We start from the raw sequence: 20,367 nt of genomic DNA on the forward strand, positions 1-20,367 counted from the left end.
TTGTTTTTTACATATTTGTATCGATGATAGCTACAGTGAATTGGCATATTCCTCAAATGGTGGCATCATTTTTTATTTATACTGCGAAAACATGCAGTGCCAGTCATGAACCGAACTTTAAACAAAGAGCCCGGGAACCAACATGGACTTTATCCCAGTAGTTCATCGAAAACGATTAATATCTCTCCATCAGTTATCTTAAACCCGCAAAGTAAACACCTAGACAGCTTATTGCATATGTAGCGTTGTACAAAGTGGAACTTGAATATAACTGGAAGTAGGTGTATTACATTACAAACCTACATTCGTTGAGTCGCTGTTGGAAGTAAAGAGCAGAATTTGAAACAAACACTTAAAAGGAGAAGTCGCTGTTTTTTTTTTGTCTTAATAGAAGCACGTAAGTATATTTTCGAGTACTCTTTAGCAGTGGTAGAGGTAAGTCTGAAGCACCTGGTCAGTTAATATTTAAACTATAGTTTATGGCTTTTTTGTTATGTTTTCTTAGTTTAAGGGGAACGAAGGATGATTGTAAAATTGCCTTTGGGGGAACACCAGGCAAAACTAAGTCTCTACCCCATCACCCGGCAACAGGGTGTACCATATAGTCCATACCTAGCATGTATATAGATTCATATACGTTTATTTCTTATGTTATGACAAAATTAAGTTAACTGGCAGTGTAGCTATTATAACATCATAACCATGGTCTGTGCGGAAGGATGTTGTATGACTCGTTTATCACACGAAGAAGTTTTGAATATGGGCGTCTGAAAGACAATGCTTGTATTTATATTCGAGCTTGTATATAGATAATTGCTTGTATATAGTTTATAGATTCGATATAGTTCGAGTCACTCCAAGATTAATGTGTGTCGTCCAGTTACAGAGTAGTTTACAATTGACAATTCATATTCATGGACGTTAAATATGAATCTAAGAGACTGACTTTGGTCAGCTTCCGGCTTTGATAAGCCAATGAGGCTTCTTCGATCGCGAGTTCCTGCTTGCAGGAGGATCTAAAATACAACTACATACTAATAGGAACTAAAATACAATACATAGGCCACATACATAGATTGCATATATTGTACATAGATTGTAAATGATTGGTCAATTCATAGTAGGCCTAAATGACGTATTCTTACAAAAGAAAAAAATGTTGCGGCGTGATGACATTTCTCAAGGTGATGTGACATTGTAATTATGTGGCGAAAGAACGCTATATATCAAAAAAAGGGATGGGATGGAAAGCTTGGATGTGTTGTGATTCGATCTTTCCTCTACGATGACGTCATAACTGGACATGTCAAGCTTTTCCAGCTTTTCAAGAATTTGGATTGTTGTGTCCACAAAATTCTACTTTTTGATTCGAAATGTCGACTCTCTATAACGAATTTGTTCACTTCTAAAATCTTAAAATGTCGACTTTATCCTCCTACTACTTTATTGCAGTTCCACAAAAGCCCATTCGAAAAATTATTTGTCATTTCATGATGCAGTTTTGAGAAAACATGTCTAAAATTTAACGGATTATGAGACATATGAGAATTATGAAACAAGAAAAATGATCGTTGATTACTGGCGCCCCAATACAACGCCCCCCCCCCCTTCTGCTAATCAGTGGAGAATGCTACTAGTGGGCGAGTCGACCCAGGAGAATAAAGGATGTTGATACGTAGACTTGACGATACATGTGAGGTGACAACTGCCATGATTACATAGCATTTCCATGTACTGATAAATTTGTTGGTTGAAACAATTACAAACACGTGATACGTTCATGTTGACGGGCGAAAGGAATATGCTAATGTTATGAAGTGATGATTGGTTGTCTGTGTATCTGCGTGTAGCCTATATCTGTGTGTAGGAAGTTGTGTGTTTCTGTGTGTATAGGTCTATATGACGCATTGATATTTTTCTATCTAAAAGGACATCATCAATAGTTAATGATATACTTGTGTCTGTGGATAAATCGTGGAAAAGTACAAGAGCCCTAATGGTTTTGATTTCAGTCAAATGTCACACGAGGTCACCAGATGTCAAAATTTGAAAACTCAAGAAATGAACGTAATATTGGGTATATACTGAGTTCGATCGTGGTGAGCCAATTTTCTTTCATAGTTCCATGACGGTCAAAGGTCAACGGAGGTCAAAGCGTTAACCGGTGTGAACACATGTACAAAAGTAAGACTCGGAGTAAGACTGTCACACTTGCTATGTTCATATCATTGATCAACAAAAACATTGCCATGCCAGCTGCTTTTATACAGTTCGAACTTAATATGTGGATCCACTTAGGGAAGTGTATAAAAAGCCCGCATGCAGCATACCATACGAGTGACCCGGATTCAACTCGACTGTCGTCATGTGGACAATATTTGAACGTTATAGTAGTGTTACTAATGACCTCTCACTTGACCGACTTATCAGCACACACAACGACTGTTTACTGTAACTAACGTACGGAGCTCGTTTGGGTCACAAGCAAATCTATGAGTGGATACATTTGTTAAAACTGTGCAGCTTCAGGCATGAACCTTCCGCCTCCAGCCCTCTCTCGCTTACTGCATGACTGCCAGTCGGGCAAACGCTACATGTTCAGCTTCCCTGGCATAATCACGATCAGTCGTAGCCTGACACACTGCCCGACTTTCCACTGCCCACATGTCTTCGTGGCTACATATGTCGTCATAGAAGAACTCAGACTTCGATCCAGATTGATAATTCCACACCGATATCCACTGAACCAATTATTCTCACAGTTTTGGAAACTTCACGTGATACTATATTACCGAATGAGTGGTTCAGAAATAAGGTTACGTCATATTACGTATTCTTCTTTTCTCCTTCTTTTCCATCACCATGGCAGCAGTGTTTGTTGACAGATTTTCGTCATGGTGAAGCCAGGCGTCTACACAATCAACAAGAAGGAATTAAAAAATGGAGACAAGACCACGGAGTACGTCCACGTGGAGGTATATAAAGTTCACTATACCATATATGTGTATAAATTACCATTCATAGCGGCATATCATAACGCTTTTAGAGTTTATAGATTATAGAAGTGTGTTTTATCATTGCGCATCATTTTCATCGGCTCGGCCTTTGGCTAAGATCATGTGTAGCATTGTGCTCCCTTTCGAGGGGAATCGTGATACATACTTGACGATGACCACACAGTCACATTCTCGATACATGGAGACGGGTTGAGAGCGAATCAGTCGTTGAGTTGTTACCCAGCCAGCATGCCCAGTTGGGGCCCAATTGGGTTTCACTCGGTTGAATTGGGCCTGGTTGGGCCAGGGCCAGCCCATTCAGTGCCCATTCGGGCACAATACAGTTTGGCCCTTCTGGTTTACATACTTCAAAACATTATTGAGATGTTCAACACATACTTGTTTTTTTGCTTTGGAAAGCTTAGGTTCTTCCTTATGCCACCAATCCTTGACAACAGTTAATTCATTAACGTAGTGGCCCAATTGGGACAGACTCGGTTTTTGATCAGGTTGGCCCTCATGTATGGCCCGCTTCGGGCCCATTCGGGAGCAAGACGGTTTCACAAGGGGCTTTCTGTGACTGCGTCGAGTGTGGGGGGGGGGGGGGTGTACGGACCCAAATTTACCGACCAAAATTGATTGTTAGCAATCTCGCTCGAAAAAATGAGGTTAGTCTGCGAAAAATATGTTAAATTGGTAAGATTGTTAGCCGAAAAAACTGACAAGAAAAGAAAAAGAAAAGAAAGAAGGTCATCAGTATATTTGATTTTACCGAGGAACTCACGAACACCCCCCACACCCCCCCCCCCCCGTACGGTACGCCCCTGGGTTTCACTCTTTCGGATGACCTACTTCAATGTATATATCTCATTTCCACACTGCACTATCGTTATGACAAAGCCAACTGGCAACACTGATTCCCGAATTAGGCGCGTTTTTTTGCCACCAATACGTATCGCGCTCCATATGCCCTCACGTGATCATTCTACGGCAATAAAGCTAAAGAAATGACCGAGAACGCTTTCCGAAATCCGATATGATTCAACGAAATCCATCGAAATAATTCAATTCACAATTGATAATTCAATCATTCACTCGAAAGGAGTTGGTACTCGGTGAGTATTTTGGAACAATTTTTTTCTGTGAGGGTGTGACTCATTTGGGTGAATTTGTAGCAAGTTTTATTTCCTTGCACCCTCATCTCCAGAAGTGTAAACTTTCTGTGACGGGTTTCCTCGTTTGGAAAATACTCTAAGGGACTCACCAGAGGAATACATGCGTCATCTTAGCTTGGGACCTCCGCGACATGTGGATTATTACTATTACGAGTACCAGCTGACCTTTATTAATATACTTAATTACAGCTCTACACGCATATCTTTACCTCGGGAACTTCAACCCTTAATATCTATATTTGTTCGGACATTGCCCGCTCGTGTAATTTACTGCTCCGCGAGCTCTTGGCCTAACGATCACCTCCTGTCCGCGTCGCAGGTGATTATTGTTTATCAGCGTAGCCTAGCGTGGTTGCTGTTCATAGGATGGTAAGCCTAGGCGCCCTATAGTCTACTACTACTTCGCGCCACCTTCTGGAAGTTCCAACCACGGCTTGGCGTAAAGATTCTCACGCCACCGATCTAAGCTTGGACTGAGCGACGGTGCACTGTGTGTATTTTCGTGTATTGGAGGACCGACCACTTTTCATTTAATTTTACTAGACGGACTGATCCAAATTATTAGATCAGAGGTTTGTTTTACAATACCCTTAATCTAGTATAAGTTATAGCATTATCAGGCAACTAGCCTAGACCTAATGGCATGTCATTTCGTGTATTACTCGCGACAGCCTATCCTTACGGTCTACATAGACTTAGACTTTTACAGTTGCAGAGCAATCGCGGTTGGTGTATTATTATAAACTTTTCATAGATAAGTCTCCTTGTTCGTTTTCAAATACACCTGTCTCGTAGTGGATCACCACTCATTAATTTTCTCTTTGTAACCGATTCAACGGCATATTCTTTCGATCACTATCATAGGCCTGAAGGACCTGTACGGAGCATAGACTTTGTAATTAGAAGAGGAGCCACTGTTGCAGACTTGCTTCTGTATACCATAGATAAGCTACGTCACTATCCTACCAACGACTGGGTCATTCTTCGCTGTGCTGCAGGCATTTAACAACCTTACGGAATTCGCCAGCAATTCTTCAGGTCACAGAGTTCTCCGTCGATCTCCAGTTACTGCTCCTTGGCTAATCTCACGTCTCCAACATTTTAAGGACGCTGTTCAACGAGAGCACCCACCCATTATTGTTGCCTTTATTACTATTCCTACAGCCTCCTTTGTTAAGTTCCGGGAAAGTAGGCAGCTGTTTTCGCCAATACTCACTACTGAACAACTCAAGGCCTGTCAACACGATCTCGACATTCAATTGGACGCAGTCAACCTATTCATCCGTTGTTTCAATCATCAACTGCAAGACAATTTCAACATTCGTAAATATGTATTTTTCATGTTCAAACTTTTTTTACATTTTTGTAGATTAAAGGGGGCATTTATTCAAACTGTAGTTCACCTATCTGATACTTAGAGCATTGAAAATCATATCGGTAGCCCTATTTCCATATTCATAGCATGTTCAGTTACCAAGATATGACTGTTTGCAGTTTGTTATTTAATAGGAGGAGAATGGCCACACCATATTTTTCATGTCAATACCTGGCTATTACTAAAAGTATTATATTTCCCTTTGAAATATATATAATATGTTTCCACACATTCCTTACATGTGAAATAAATAATTTTGTGTAAACATCATCTAAATCCCAAGTGCTGACATAACATGTTAACATTTTAGAACGGATAGGGTTATAACTTCCATGTTTATATGACTATGAATAACAATTTAAAACATAGGAATTGCTACAAACCTAAGGAACTGATGTCATCAAATATTAGTGTTGCCGTTCTATTTTATTTCTTAGGAATTTTCCAAATGCTCATATTCTGTCGCACTCAATTTTTCCAACTGTCGCACTCTAATTTTCACATATTCTTGTAATTTGTGAGTGTCCTAAAATTTTCGGTCAAAATTGACCTTTAATCAGTCATATTTACCACATTTTCCTTGTCATATTGAGAAATTGTATCTCGCGATCCTTATACTCCACCATAACAAAACTTTGTATGATTTTGAATATTCTAAAAGAAATGCCTAGAACTACCGTACAACGTTCAGCTTCAATTTGGTTAATTTACGTATTAATTTTGCTATTAGGTGGGTTGACCCTGTTCACTAGCTTACATTGGTACTATGGTATGTACAATTGAAACACTCAATGCTAATCTATGGAAGCTTAAAAGTGCCATCAACATAAGAAAAACTTTGCCCCATAAATTGACATTTTTCAGTCTATTGTTTAGATAGCAAAATAAAATCTTATCAAATATCAGAAAATGTTGGATTGCTCAGTTGCTTTAACTGAGCAATTGAAAAATTTTCTGAAAAACGTTTAATTGAAAACTAATCATATCTCGTCAATTGGACATTTTTCTGCAAAATGTTTAATCGACAACTTATCATATCTCGTCAATTGGAAATGTTGCTGCGAAATGTTCAATTGTTCACTTCATTCCATCTGAGCAATTGAAACATTTTCTGCACAATGTTTAATTAACAACTTATGGTATCTCATCAACTCAACATAAAGATTTTTCTGCAAAATGTTTAATTGTTCATTTCATTCCAAATTCTCAGCTGGAATGAAGTGAACAATTGAAATTGTTTCATGTGAGTGATAAATAGCCCCCCCCCCCCTCAGGAAAATAATATTAAGCGTGTTAGTAAAAAGCACTGTATTTTTTGGTAATTCACTATGTCGTCGAATATAATTTGTTGAAAAAAAAGTTTTCCCTTTCGTTACATTAACATAGCTTTTGTAGTCAGTAGTCTATGTAGCCTTCAAGCAGATAACTATACTCAGTTGCTTACTGTGTAGTGAGGGCCAGTGGTACAGATGTATCGAAAAATAATTCCGCATAATTCCACATGGTAATGTTGATGAATAGTACGGGGGGGGGGGTACAAGGCAGCAGTTGGAATTTTCTGGCTCCAAAATGCATCCAGTTGGAATTTCAGCCACTACACCCCCCCCCCCATCATCAGGCCTTAGCTACGTCCCTGTGTAGAGATGGGATGGATAGCTACTGGCATGATTTTTAAAGCTTGATAACATACATAAATCACATTTTGAGTACACTTGCCCTTTAATGTGAATTTTTATGCTTAGTACTAAACCATTCCATTCTTTTTCATTGTGTCGTATCTACATTAAACGATTATACACCTTAATTCTTGCTCATCAATGTTCTTTATTGTATCCATCCATTTATATTTTTGTGTTTTCCAGATTTACTGTAGCAATATTTTTTATTACCTATGTCATTATCTTGTCATAAAACATAGAAGATGTTTATTCTCACCTTGCCAGAAAAAGTAAAAGTTCTGCTTTCGGTCGCGATTTTAAATGAGTTCATGTTTTTATGATTCCATTTGATCTAGAGGATACATACTGTTGGCCCTGAGCAACATTCGCATTGCATTTGAAATGCAAAAGTATGTGCAATATATAGCATCTTGCCCTCATCGTTAACATTTGCAGGGTTTGCCTGGACATTCTATTCTTTCTCCAAATGCCAAAATGCTCCCTCCAATTAGGATGCATATAGTTTCAGTTCTGAGAGTTTCATATTTTTTCTTTAAATTAAAATGTAATTATGGAGTTTATGAATTATTGTTTAGTTTTCATTGTTGTCTTCTTGAAAAATATATTTCAATGAATGTAGACATGAATACATTTGTTTTTATTTGGATTTGTTTCTGAGGCAATTAATCTCTGCTGTACCACGACAGTACATGAACGGTTCAAGTGTTATTGATTCAACAACCTACTATAATATGTGGGACACAAGTGCAACCAAGCTATATCCAGCTCTTCTCTCGTCCTTTGGATGATAGGGGCGACTACACTTTCACGCTGAGACAAACTTATGACTTTTACAAACACTTCCTGCATGCTCCCAGGGCTGTTATTTTACGTCCCCATCCCATGGTCGTGATTGAAACTTGGCCTTCAGCCACTTTCCCGAATGCTGAGAGGTGGTAAACCTGTAGATAACTGAACTATTTTAAGGGACACAGTGAAACAGCTGGGCTTAAAATTTGGACCACACAGTTGGCCCAGTTGGGCCCAGTGTGGGTTTCACTTGGGTCAAGCCCTATCAACTGGGCCCGAAATGGGTCCCATTTGGGCCCCATGCAGTTAGCCTGATTGGGCACAGTATAGGTTCTGTGTGGGCCAAAACGATTGGGGCCCAGAATGGGTCCCAGGTGGGCCCCATACAGCTGGCCCGGTTGGTCCCCGTATGGGATTGGTTTGGGCCCCAATCAGTCTCGCCCAACTGGGACCAGTTTGGGCCACTCGTGGGCCCCAATCTGTTTGGCCCAATTGGGTCCTGTGTGGAACGGAATGACAAATCTGAATGGGCCCCAATTGGGAAGCCCAATTGGGGCCCACTTGGCAGCCCGAGTGAAACCCAATTGGGCCCCAACTGGGCATGCTGGCTGGGTAGGTGTTAGGTGTTCGTGCCCAGGTTCTTTCCTGGGTGACTTACTTAAAAAAAAGTATCATTTCCTCTCAAACAGTCAGGGTTGAAAGTAGGTCAGATAAATTGTCTGGGTTGGTTGGTTTCGTGGAATTCATACTTACAAGGAATACATCGTTCATAGTTCGCTACAAACGAAGTCGTTCTTTGTTTAAGTATCGTGACGCTCTGAAACCACTACCGTATATGGTCAATATAATTATCAAGATTACAAAAGATCCAAGAAAAAGATTTGGTGGCTCCCCCTTCAAACCATAGTTTCTTAGTTTACTGATATTATATTGATATTACTTCACGTTTGCACCCTTTAGTTTGATGCAACAGGAGTCGACCGGCCCAATGACTTTCGTATAAGCAGTGTCGATAAGAATGAATTGTTACTTTTTATATATTTAGCTTGAGGCTTATGCGGGACAAAGTCAGATATATGTTGATTATTTCTACAAATTAGGGACATCAAAGAAACAAAAATGGAAGATGAAAATTATTGATATATAATACCAACAGGTACAACCACTGCCTCCGAAGTACGACACTGTCGTAAGAGAGCGCAAAGGATGTACTGGCATGAGATTACTGGGTGTCTTCCTGTTCCTTCTTGTCATCGTGGGAATTGCAGTCGGTATTACGTACGCAGTTCGATGGGAAGAGGTGAGAATCTCCCAGAAAAGAAGTATATTGTAGTGCCATACATTTTGTTGTGCTTAACTCAGAGGTGGATCAAGGGAGTAGGGCCAGGGGGGCCATTTTGCCCCTCTTCCAAATTTCTTATTCTTACCGTTTTTTTGTTTTGTTTTACTTAACATGAGGTGCAAACATAGTTTTGTCCAACAACAAGGTGTATGAGATAGGACGTTTTGTCCCGACAAATCTCACTTTTACCGATGGTCGATAGTCATTCCGGAATATATGCAATGATTAAAGGGACTGTGTACTCAACGTTTACATATCTTTTTATAAACGTAGTGATATTGCTCGTTACCACGGTAACAGAGTGATACACAAGGACCCGCACGAGGGACTGAATCATTTCTTTACCTGGATTCCCACTCCTAACTAAACAAGAAGACAAAAACACATCTATATTATAGTACATCATATAGAATGATATGGTCTTCAACGTGATTTTATTACTGCTTTGTTTTCCTTTTAAGATATTTAATATTCATATGATTTAATATCTCACTAATTTTATATTTATTTCTTTGTTAACAGGGTTGCAAACCAGGTAAGAATTTTGCAGTAATCTTTAGTAGTACACACATTGAGAAAGATTTACGAAAAATGACTCAGCTCTTACAACGAAAGTGGTCTTCAGCAACGGGAACAAGCTATCTACTTGAAGTGTAAACTTGAATACAGGAGCGCAACTAAAAGGGTCTGAACGGGAAAGGGGGAGTGAGGGGTGGGTGTGAATCAGCCGAGGTATTTCATTGCATCCTGGGAAGTAACAGTTGCTCATAACTTTCATTAAGAAAAAAATGAAGACTTCAAGAAGCGGCGGGCACAGTGAATATTTTTTTCCCCTCGGTGCCGGCCGGACCTGGCATTCGACGCAACTGTGTATCAGTGATAATATGCATCCCTAAACTAGATATGTAAACGATCCTGTAATGCCGTAATCTACAGGCACACATCAGAAACCACACTTGGTCTTGTTTAATGTTACACCGAAATATATAAGAATCTTTAAAGCACAGTTATTTTTCGTACACTGCCGATTGCATACCATCATGTGTTGGTTCCATAATATGTACAAAACATAGGCCTATGGCAAGTGCAACCATAGAAGTAGGCTGTTTAAGGCAAATTTAGACCTCTGTCCGCCGTACCCTCCCCTCATACCCTACCCAACGGTCTCAAAATGCCGACACTTGTCTTAAGCTTTCCTTTTTTTCAGATAACATTTCTGTTTTACCTATCTCAATTACATATTAAAATAACCAATCTTAAAGCAAACACTTAAAAACCTTCAGCTGATGTCTTCTTTACGAAACGAGATAACTTCCATAACTATAACTATATATATGTATATATTTATTCTCATACCTGACCGCTCTAGAAATGCCAGAAGGTGGTGACGTCATTTACGACAGACCAGGTGATGACTACGAATGGGAAGATGGCAACGGTCGACCTGGGGAGCATGACGGTCACCATGGCGATCATCCCGGGGACCATGACGGACACCATGGCGATCATCCAGGGCATCATGACGGTCACCATGGAGATCATCCAATCGATCCTACTGGCGGTGGACGCCCAGATGATGGCGACCACGACCGACCTGAATCTACAGAAAGACCGCCCCCAATTGACTACATCGGGACGCGACCTCCTCTGATTGGAAGACCCGAAGACGGACATGACGACCACGGAGATGATGACGATACAGACGACACTTCTGAAGATCATGACGGCCGTCCACACCACGGAGATGATGACGATACAGACGACACTTCTGAAGATCATGACGGCCGTCCACACCACGGACATGGGAACGCTACAGACGACAGTTCTGAAGATCATGACGGCCGTCCACACCACGGACATGGGAACGCTACAGACGACAGTTCTGAAGATCATGACGGCCGTCCACACCACGGAGATGATGACGATACAGACGACAGTTCTGAAGATCATGACGGCCGTCCACACCACGGACATGGGAACGCTACAGACGACAGTTCTGAAGATCATGACGGCCGTCCACACCACGGAGATGATGACGATACAGACGACAGTTCTGAAGATCATGACGGCCGTCCACACCACGGTAATGATGACGGCGAGGATGACGATGATGATAAAATCAACCACAGGAATATGAACCATCCTCCTTTCCGAAGTATTAATCAATGGAAATCTGAGAGAGCAGGTAGAGAGAAAATGGTCGCTCTACGTCGACCAATTCAGGCACGCCCTGCCTATCAGGGAAGAAGTAGAGTCGAGACTGAAGAGGCCAGATACGGTCACGACTACGGACATAGCGGGAAACAGTATCGTAAACGTGCCTAGACGTGTTTGGTAGTACCTACAAAGTTTTATAGTAAGCTTCACCACGCATTAATATTGTATTAATAATTAATTATCACCACGCAATAATATTGTATTAAGAATTCATGATCATCACGCATTAATAATGTATTAATAATTCATTGCCAATGTCAGTTAAGTGATTATTTTCCCCATTTTAACGCAGAGAATAGTAAATTAATTTTGCTTGAAAGATATAAAATGTTCGGTAATAAATTCACCCATCAAAGCATGATTTTTTGTATGAAATCGCTAAGCGATGCTTTGTTGTTATCCGTTAAATTATGTTTCCAACGACGCCTAGTAGTTTTGGTATGGAATGAGGAAAATAAAGAGAAATAAAAATGAAAGCAAAATAGGGGCAGGACAGTGGGTCTACTCAAATAAGGCAATGTGTATTGAAGAAAGTACTACAAGAAGAACTAGACCGAGTTCTAAAAGTTTGCTTCTACTTGTAGATGTCATCCTTTGAATAAATAATCTGTTAGTCGGCCCGTATCTAGGTTCAGAAGGGACATACCATGCCGCACTCCTCAATGGCAGAAATCTACGCCGCGTCCATCTGTCCCAGCATCATATGTACAAACAAAAATTTCACAATTGACAGGCCCCCAGTGTTGTTTCCTTGTTAAATTGTTGACGGTGCCTCTCAAACTCAGAATTCCTTGTAATATGGCCTGCCTTTATGACCAGAAGAGAATGCTTTACGACCTTATCTGATACATTTCTATAGATATATCATTTCGGTAAACTGACATTATTTTGTGTCAATTTGATCCGCTTCATTAGTTGTCTCAAATTCATTTTTTTTTAGAGAAGAAATTTAAATTTAATGTTTAGACTCTGTTTTTCACATATTTTTCAACAATTCTGTAAAGTTTTTGGAAAAAAAGTCGAAGTAAAAAATAAATTGAAGATCTTTGCATTGCAATGACAGAATGTTCGTTGAATATTTAATATTCTCAAACTCGTTTTAAAATGTGGGTAAGTGGGTAAGCGCTGCAAAGAGCTTGAAGTTCACACATGTTATTTACGTACTGTTTAGAGTTTCATCGGCGGTGGGATGGGAGAGGGGCGAGGGGAGCCACGGCCTTCGAGCGTCAACTTGAGGGACATGTGACGCTGCTTGAGGGACGGCTAACTCAAAAATTACATTAATGCTTCCCGACAATACGGATCTGTTTTGGGTTCTGTACCACGAATTACAGTATTTGGATATATTCAGTGTAACTTGATCTTTTGAAGTACAATTTACTCTTTGACATTTCTCATTTAAATTTCACTGTTTTTAAATACAACGTTTCTTTAATATTCCAACAAAAAGAACACTTTAAGAACTACAAAATTGAAATATTGGTACATGTAATTTTTGAAAACATAAAGTTTTGACCCTTGAAGTTAGTTTGACTAGAGACTTTTTCCGAAAATAAATTTAATGATGCAACCTGATTGTGGTCTCAATACAAGTCACTTTATCGTAACCTTTGCGTTGTTAATATTTCAGATGTATCGCAAATAATATTGGTGTGTGTTGTAATTCATCCATATCCAAACTAACAACTTTCAGAGACGCGATCTAAATAGGCCAATCACAGCTTCTTCTGAAAATGGCGTCCGCTTCTGTAAAACAAGACCTATATGTTACTCGATGCTCTTCAGGACGTATAATGGCGGGAATCTATCATTACAGAACAGCACACACACACATATATATTGATGTATAAATATATATATATATATATATATATATATATATGTATATGTTTATATGTTGGAAAATCCAGAACAGTGAAAAAACTTCCAGCCTCCACCAGGATTCGAGCCCGGGCCTCCCGCTTTTCATGCAGACACCCTAACCACTAGGCTATGGACGAAATATATATTTACAATGCGGATTAGTACAATTCAACGCCAAATAATAAATCAATTCAAGGAGAAATTAACATTTGTTCTGTAATTGCTTAACCGTGTACAATTATTTCTTCTTCATTAAACGTATAAGTAATCTAACGTGGACAATTTTTACTTCGTGTCATAAAGAAACATTTGTACGTGCGTTATTAAATTGATATAACCCGGATCCTGTCTTTATTACGTAACGGCTGCAGTCTTCCATATCCAGGTGCTACCGTATACATCTGACTCCAAAATTAAGTGTATTATTTTCAATTTGTCACATAAACATAACGACGTGTTCTAAATTCAGCAAGAAATGATTACTTTCGTTAACAAGAAATATTACCAACATTCCTTGTAGTAACAACGCCACGGCATGGATTTAACTCATGACAGTTGTTTTTGCACGGGATCCTAGGGCTGATGGGACATGGAAAGGGAGGGAGGGAAGAAGGAAGGAGAGGGACAGAAGAAGGAAAGGGGAAGGGCAGGGACAAGGGTAGGGGTAACGAGATGGGGAACTGGGGAGGGAAAGGTCATGGGAAGAGAGGAGGGAGGGAGGAAGACAGGAAGGAAGGAGAGGGATTGAATAAGGGCCTATTCCTTTGATAAATAACCTAAAACAACTAAAACAACTACACCCATTATCGTGGCGACGATACACATTATCGAGCCGATGGTGATCGCTTGGTTAGCTAATCTACGGGCTTCTTCCGCAGCATGTCTTGCCGCGACCATATCACCGTAAGAGGCTCGAATGCGTGCCTGTTGAAGAACAGAAAAATGGCAATTTTAAGCCTGTTCTAGCTTGCTGGATTAAGACTCACTTCGGTCATCGTTACGTGGGAAACCGTTGATAGTACATTGGCAGTGTGTACGTGTGCTTCAGACTAGGCCTGATCAAGATTATTATCCCTATACAAATCCCTATAGTCTCGACATGTAATGTAAAGGGAGATGAAATACTGTACTTCAACCCACATCAGATATGTGAGGATGGGTGTGTCATTTCGCTGGTTGGCGAGGGGAAAGTCATGAATAATTCATTATCTTTACAGAAATATCAAGTATGTACGCTTTTTACCGCTAGTGACCACAAAATAATGTTCGGTGCAAATTGGCATAAAGCTATGGACATATACATATGTTTCGTCATTCCACAAAGATAATACATGGGAGCGTTGAATTCCTTGCGCCGCCTGATCTGGGTCGTTTGTGACAGGGAAGAACTTATACGCAATGCACAGGCCCATTTATCATCATCTGAATTTGGTTAATATTTAGGACAAATAGTCGTAAATCAGCGGAGATCACCCGTAGAAGTGATAGAAGTGACCAAGTTATGATGTGGGAGAGAAGTTTGGTATCATTTTATGTACAAACTGTTAACTTGTGTGTCTTTATGTTTCCCAAGTTATTATTATCCTATCCTGGTTGCCCCACTTGGTCGGTTCATTTCATTTGATGTGATTCCTGAAAGCAAAAGTTAGTTGTGCCTTTTATTTGTCAGTCAGCAGTCAGTGCTCACTCAATACATTATCTAATGAATGAATGAGTGGATGAATGGATGAATGGATGAATTAATGAATACATGAATGAATGAATGAATGAATGGAATGAAAGAGTGAATGGATGAATGAATGAAGGATTGAATGGATGAATGCATGAACGAATAAATGAATGAATGAATTGATGAATTAATGAATGATTGATTGAATGGATGGTTGATTGAATGAATGAATAAATGAATGACGAATGAATGGGTGGATGGATGAATGAATGATTGAATGGATGAATCAATGAATGAATCAATTAATGATAAATGAATGCATGAACGAATGAATGGATGAATGAATGTATGAATTGATGAATGAATGAATTCAGAAATTCAGGAATTCATGTTATTTGATACCTCATCGGACTTCCGAATTGCCAAACTTCCAAGTAGCCGGCAGCACCATCGGCTACACATTGCTAACTCATGGTAGTCATTGAATTGCTCTGTGGACACTCTGGTCACCGTCTGGGGGTGTGGCGGTCTAGTGGGCCTACCCTGGACAAAAAAAATAAATAGAGAACATTAACCCCAATCAGAGGCGGTGGAGTAGGGTTCAATTAAACCTGAGACGGAAAGGGAGGGGAACTTCGAAGGGCAGTAGGATATGTGACTGTGATTTTACGAAGCAACCCGCAAAGTCAGTTCAAAAGCGTCCCGACAATCTTCCCAGCGACAAACAATCAAATGAATACAGTCGTTGTGAACCATTTTTTCTCTCTTTCTATAATTTATCAAAAGGCTCAGTTCACACTTAAAAGTGCTTGTATGAACAATATACCTTCTATTAGATGAAGGCTCGAAGTTTACAATATTCCATATGAGTGCTTCAAAAAGGGTGGAATGTAAACTTTGGAGTATTCACAAACCGTTTATAGAATATATTGTACCTTAAACTGGTTGAGAGGGTACGGGACACAACGAACGCGAATACGGAATGTAGGCCTAATGAATGTATGACGCGTAACTGTATACACCCCCCACACACATGTTTGTTTTACATTCAGACCGAGAACCCCATTGTATTTTCCATTGTTCAAATCCATGTACCCTAACCTTAACAATATTCCATACAATAGAATTCTTTTGAGGACGTGATGATTCTTTAGAAATCACAACCGAGGACCAGGAATTCTTTTGTTCAAGTCCTCGGTCAGAATACAAAACAAACGCACACGGTCATCAATCTTGAGGGATACAGTAGGAGAGAATTACTGATGCGCTGAGAAGGGAACAAAAATGTGTGATCTTCCAGTTGATATTCATCATTACTTACATTTGGCGTCATTTCGTTGGTCTGAAGATGCCCCGTCGAGTTTCCTTGACTGGGTCCTTCATCCATTGGGATGTAAAGAGGTTCAGCTAGTGAAGAGATGAAGATTAATATAGGCAGTGAAGTTTGACACTATCTCAAACTATATGATGCAAAGTTGCTTTTACATACCCTGTCATATCAGTACAATGCTATTTCGTACCAAAGCATTTCAAAGTTTAATGCTATTTCAAACCGTATCCGCCCAAAGTTTGATGCTATTTCATACTCTATCCGCCCAAAGTTTGATGCTATTTCAAACCCTATCAGTACAAAATTTTAAGCTATTCGTATAGACACTGTATAGTTGTATTAATATTAATGTGTGCGGGTGCGTACGGTAGGTATATGTTAGTGTGAGTGAGTGACGGGGATGGTAGCGTCTGGGACACTGTCCGCCTTTCTAACAAGCTTCTCATCATACTTGGAGACCACATTGGTTTATAATAGTGGTCGTTCACTCCTTTACCAGTAATCAAATTTAATTTTGAGAAATGAGTGTAGTATACAAAGAAGAAAATATATCATGATATTACGCAATTCTCTTTGATTATCAGTGATTCAAATTAAATTTCGAGTGCAGATCTCAACACTCTTGCGAACGTCATTTCAATAGCTATGACCTACTACAAGTAACTATTTAACATGGATCATATATCGACAGTGTGTATCATCTTGGTTTGCAGTGCACTCCATCATCTCCACAAGAGCTGTCGCCAGCCTAAATGAAACGTTCATCTGTACAGTTACAGCCAATCGAATAAGCCATAAATATCCCTGAGTCGAGTTCAGTCAGTGACGTTAGTAACCGGAACAATTTCAGTTTAGAAATGCAGTACCCTATTTGCCACAAATCTTTTCATTTTGGAGAATCATCCTTAATGGTACAGCCGTGTTTGCAATCACAACCGCACGGAGGAACCCGTTAGCCACATCACATCATTCGTACCATTCAAAATAAGATTAAAACGATTTATTCAAAGAGACAGAGAAAAGAAACTACTCACCAGACATTTCGACAATGAAGTGAATTCAGATAGTTTGAGGCGGACGACACTTTTGCTATCACCTTACTGTAGCAACTCAGCCTTCACATTCAAGAACAAAAGGCCAATTGCCGACTATCAATTTGACTCATGTTGATTAATGTACAGACAACACCAGGAAGTTAAAAGCAAACTGTAACAGCAAGTTGCATTATGTTCTGCGATTCAGAATTTTATGACCCACTGAAGAGTAAAGGTTGTTTGGATAAGTTTGGATAGGGAGGGCCTGTTTTTACTGGGAAAGAAAAACTCATGCAAGACTGAACAAGACAGTATACAAATTTTTACCTTATACGGAATACGGACATTTCAATGATGTTAAGGCAGGGAGTTTTTATGGAAACTTCCTGGTTAAGGTCACATACACGGTTGTTTACGTCTAGTTGTGTGATGATCGCCGCACACTGCAGGCGTGAAAACTCGAGTAACAGTATGCTGAAGTCTTGGAAAATCGGATTATTTTAATCCGTGTCGGATTATATATATATATATATATATATATATTAAAAAATTGAAAACACCACAGATTTTAATTTATACATCTATTTACCAAAATTAATACAAAAAGAACGACATGTTTCGAAAGTAGCGTAATACGTTTTAATGAGACCAATTTTGTAAGAATACGGAATGAAACTGACAAATTGGTTAGTAACCCTGAGTACGTGGGCTTATGATAAACGGAAGTGTTGCAATGACCAATGTTGCTGACAAACACATCCAAAAAAGGTAGCGTACTGTCTTTTTGCTTCTCAATAGTGAATTTTATGTTAGGGTTCCGGGTATTGATAACTTGAAGGAAATCGATGGCTTCACCCTCATTTCGGAAAAGACAGTAAATATCGTCAACATATCTGCGGTAGTGATAAGGTTTAGATGGGGCAGATGAATCATTCAGAAATTGTTTCTCCAAATGACCAATGAAGAGATTTGCCAACACCGGTGCTAATGATGAACCCATTGCCAAACCGTCCACTTGATCATAGTAATAACCATTGAATTAAAAATGCGTTTGTGAGGTATCAAACATGAATAGTTTCTGGAGATCCCGCCTTTCAATACCAATGCCTGAAATTTTATGCATGGTGGCATCGATTGCAATATCAACAGTTTCAGAAAGTGGAATGTTGGTAAATAAACTAACTACATCGTATGATACCATGTAATGATCAGATATGTCCATAGATGTATTTTCCTGGAGAAAAGAGAAAGAATCCTGAGTTCAATAATCGAGATAAATGTTGGGTGATATAAGATCACTCAAAAACTTTGCCAAATTATAATTATAAGTACCAATACTTGAAACAATAGGACGAAAAGTATGAAATGAATTGTTATTAGTACATTTGTGAATTTTAGGCAGTCCATAAATTCTGGCAGGATGAGATACTGTAGGGTAAATGTTCATGTAAATGTCCTCCGGGAAAAACCCTGAGCCCTTGAGCTTTCTTAGAAATCTTTGTAGCTGTCCTTCTCTGCGTAGCGTTGGATCAATTTTTATTTTCTTGAACCTTGTTTCATCGTTGATTATTGAGCTAATTCCCTCGTTGTAAGCTTGACGATCTATAATAACAACTCCGTTACCTATGTCAGGTTTTAGAATGGCGATGCTTGAATCACTTTTAAGTTTCTTCAAAATCTTGTACTTCTTCATGTCAGTAGTCGAGGGCTTGAAGGTAAGCCAGATGTGTTTTGACGACTCCGGCGTCTGCAGGATCCTTGAGATTACTTTTTACGAATTTGTGGATGAGTTCAAAGCTGGTAAGAACATCAGATTTCTTAGGAAGGGTGGGTGGATCCCAAAACTGAGTCCATATTTTAGGACAATTTCTTCATCTTGGCTCAGTTGGTAAGAGGAGAAGTTCTTAATGATTTCGTGACTACGGAAAGTAATTGTTGAATTTCTAGTAAAGCGTTTAAGCCTACTTTCCTGTCCGGCGATGAAATTGCGTGAAATTCGTTCCACATTAAAGTCGATTGCTTTCTTGAGAATACACCAATCTAGGCCAGTCACTTTTTGTCGGACATTTTGGATATCCTTTGCCAACTGATTGGCAAGAGTGGCTTTCTCCTTGCAACGTTTGTTGAGTGCAATCTTTAAAGTCTCTTTCTGATTAAAAGGACGTCAACATTGTCCGCATGATGGATCGTGAAGCATAAGAACTTCGGAAAAACGCCAAACTGGCGGCAGTTCCTGACAAAATTAATGTCCAGTTCTGCTTTGCGGACTTTGATGTATAGTTTTACGACCTACGAAGCTGAGGAATGGATAGCAATCCATTATATTTTTGTGCAACATCGTGGATAATATTCCAAATGGTCTACCTAGCACAAAACTCGATATTAAAAAAAATTGAAAACACCACAGACTTTAACTTATACATCTATTTACCAAAATTAATACAAAAAGAACGACATGTTTCGAAAGTAGCGACTTTCATCATCAGGTTACAAACGCAAAATGAACGAGTAATACCAAACAAGTGTACACTAGCAATAACACACAAGGACAATTAAATTAACTCAACAAAGATAGCACTGGACAGTCAAGCTGTTTGTTGAGAATAGGTTTATCCCAATTGATAAGTAGGATTTCTTTGATCCTAAGCTGGAGTTTAGTGGGAGCTTAGTCGTTAATTTTGAATGAGTTGTTGTCACATAGCCGCTCACAGTTGGTAAATTTATCTAAGTGTTTGTAAATATGTCAATATATATATATATAATGTAACGAAAATCCATTTACTTATTTTCTAAAACTTACTCCTTATTTGTCAATTATGAGTCATATCTTAATTCTCTGGTTTTCACTAATAATAATAATAATAATAATAATGATAATAATAATAATAATAATAATAA

The 20,367-nt window shown here is 39.2% G+C and overlaps 2 protein-coding genes across 7 annotated transcripts in view; one reads left to right on the top strand and one right to left on the bottom strand.

Annotated features, from left to right (window-relative positions):
- Nucleotides 1-209: 209 nt before the first annotated feature.
- Nucleotides 210-12,630, top strand: LOC139983535 (uncharacterized). 4 transcript variants are annotated; one of them, XM_071997153.1, is made up of 6 exons: nt 210-397; nt 2,122-2,196; nt 2,870-2,975; nt 9,171-9,314; nt 9,879-9,891; nt 10,726-12,630. In XM_071997153.1, the coding sequence occupies exons 3-6, from the start codon at nt 2,895-2,897 to the stop codon at nt 11,679-11,681; spliced, it is 1,194 nt and encodes a 397-aa protein (XP_071853254.1). In that variant the 5' UTR covers nt 210-397; nt 2,122-2,196; nt 2,870-2,894; the 3' UTR covers nt 11,682-12,630. The 4 variants fall into 4 exon arrangements, with proteins under 4 accessions (XP_071853254.1, XP_071853256.1, XP_071853253.1 ...); XM_071997155.1 differs by having other exon boundaries at nt 2,873-2,975; XM_071997152.1 differs by lacking the exon at nt 2,122-2,196 and having other exon boundaries at nt 211-397; nt 2,873-2,975.
- The window catches only part of LOC139983544 (uncharacterized), a 52,376-nt gene continuing 44,220 nt past the window's right edge, over nt 12,212-20,367 (bottom strand). For 2 of the 3 annotated variants that reach the window (XM_071997174.1, XM_071997173.1), the window contains exons 2-4: nt 16,427-16,512; nt 15,508-15,648; nt 12,212-14,360 (exon numbers count right to left, since the gene is read on the bottom strand). In XM_071997174.1, the coding sequence (XP_071853275.1) occupies nt 14,193-14,360; nt 15,508-15,648; nt 16,427-16,512 (395 nt within the window). In that variant the 3' untranslated portion in view covers nt 12,212-14,192. Of the gene's footprint in view, nt 14,361-15,507; nt 15,649-16,426; nt 16,513-17,469; nt 17,633-20,367 lie in introns of those variants that run through there. The other variant, XM_071997172.1, reaches the window with a different exon arrangement.

Source organism: Apostichopus japonicus, chromosome 16 (genome assembly GCF_037975245.1).
Source record: "Apostichopus japonicus isolate 1M-3 chromosome 16, ASM3797524v1, whole genome shotgun sequence".
Lineage (NCBI taxonomy): Eukaryota > Metazoa > Echinodermata > Holothuroidea > Aspidochirotida > Stichopodidae > Apostichopus > Apostichopus japonicus.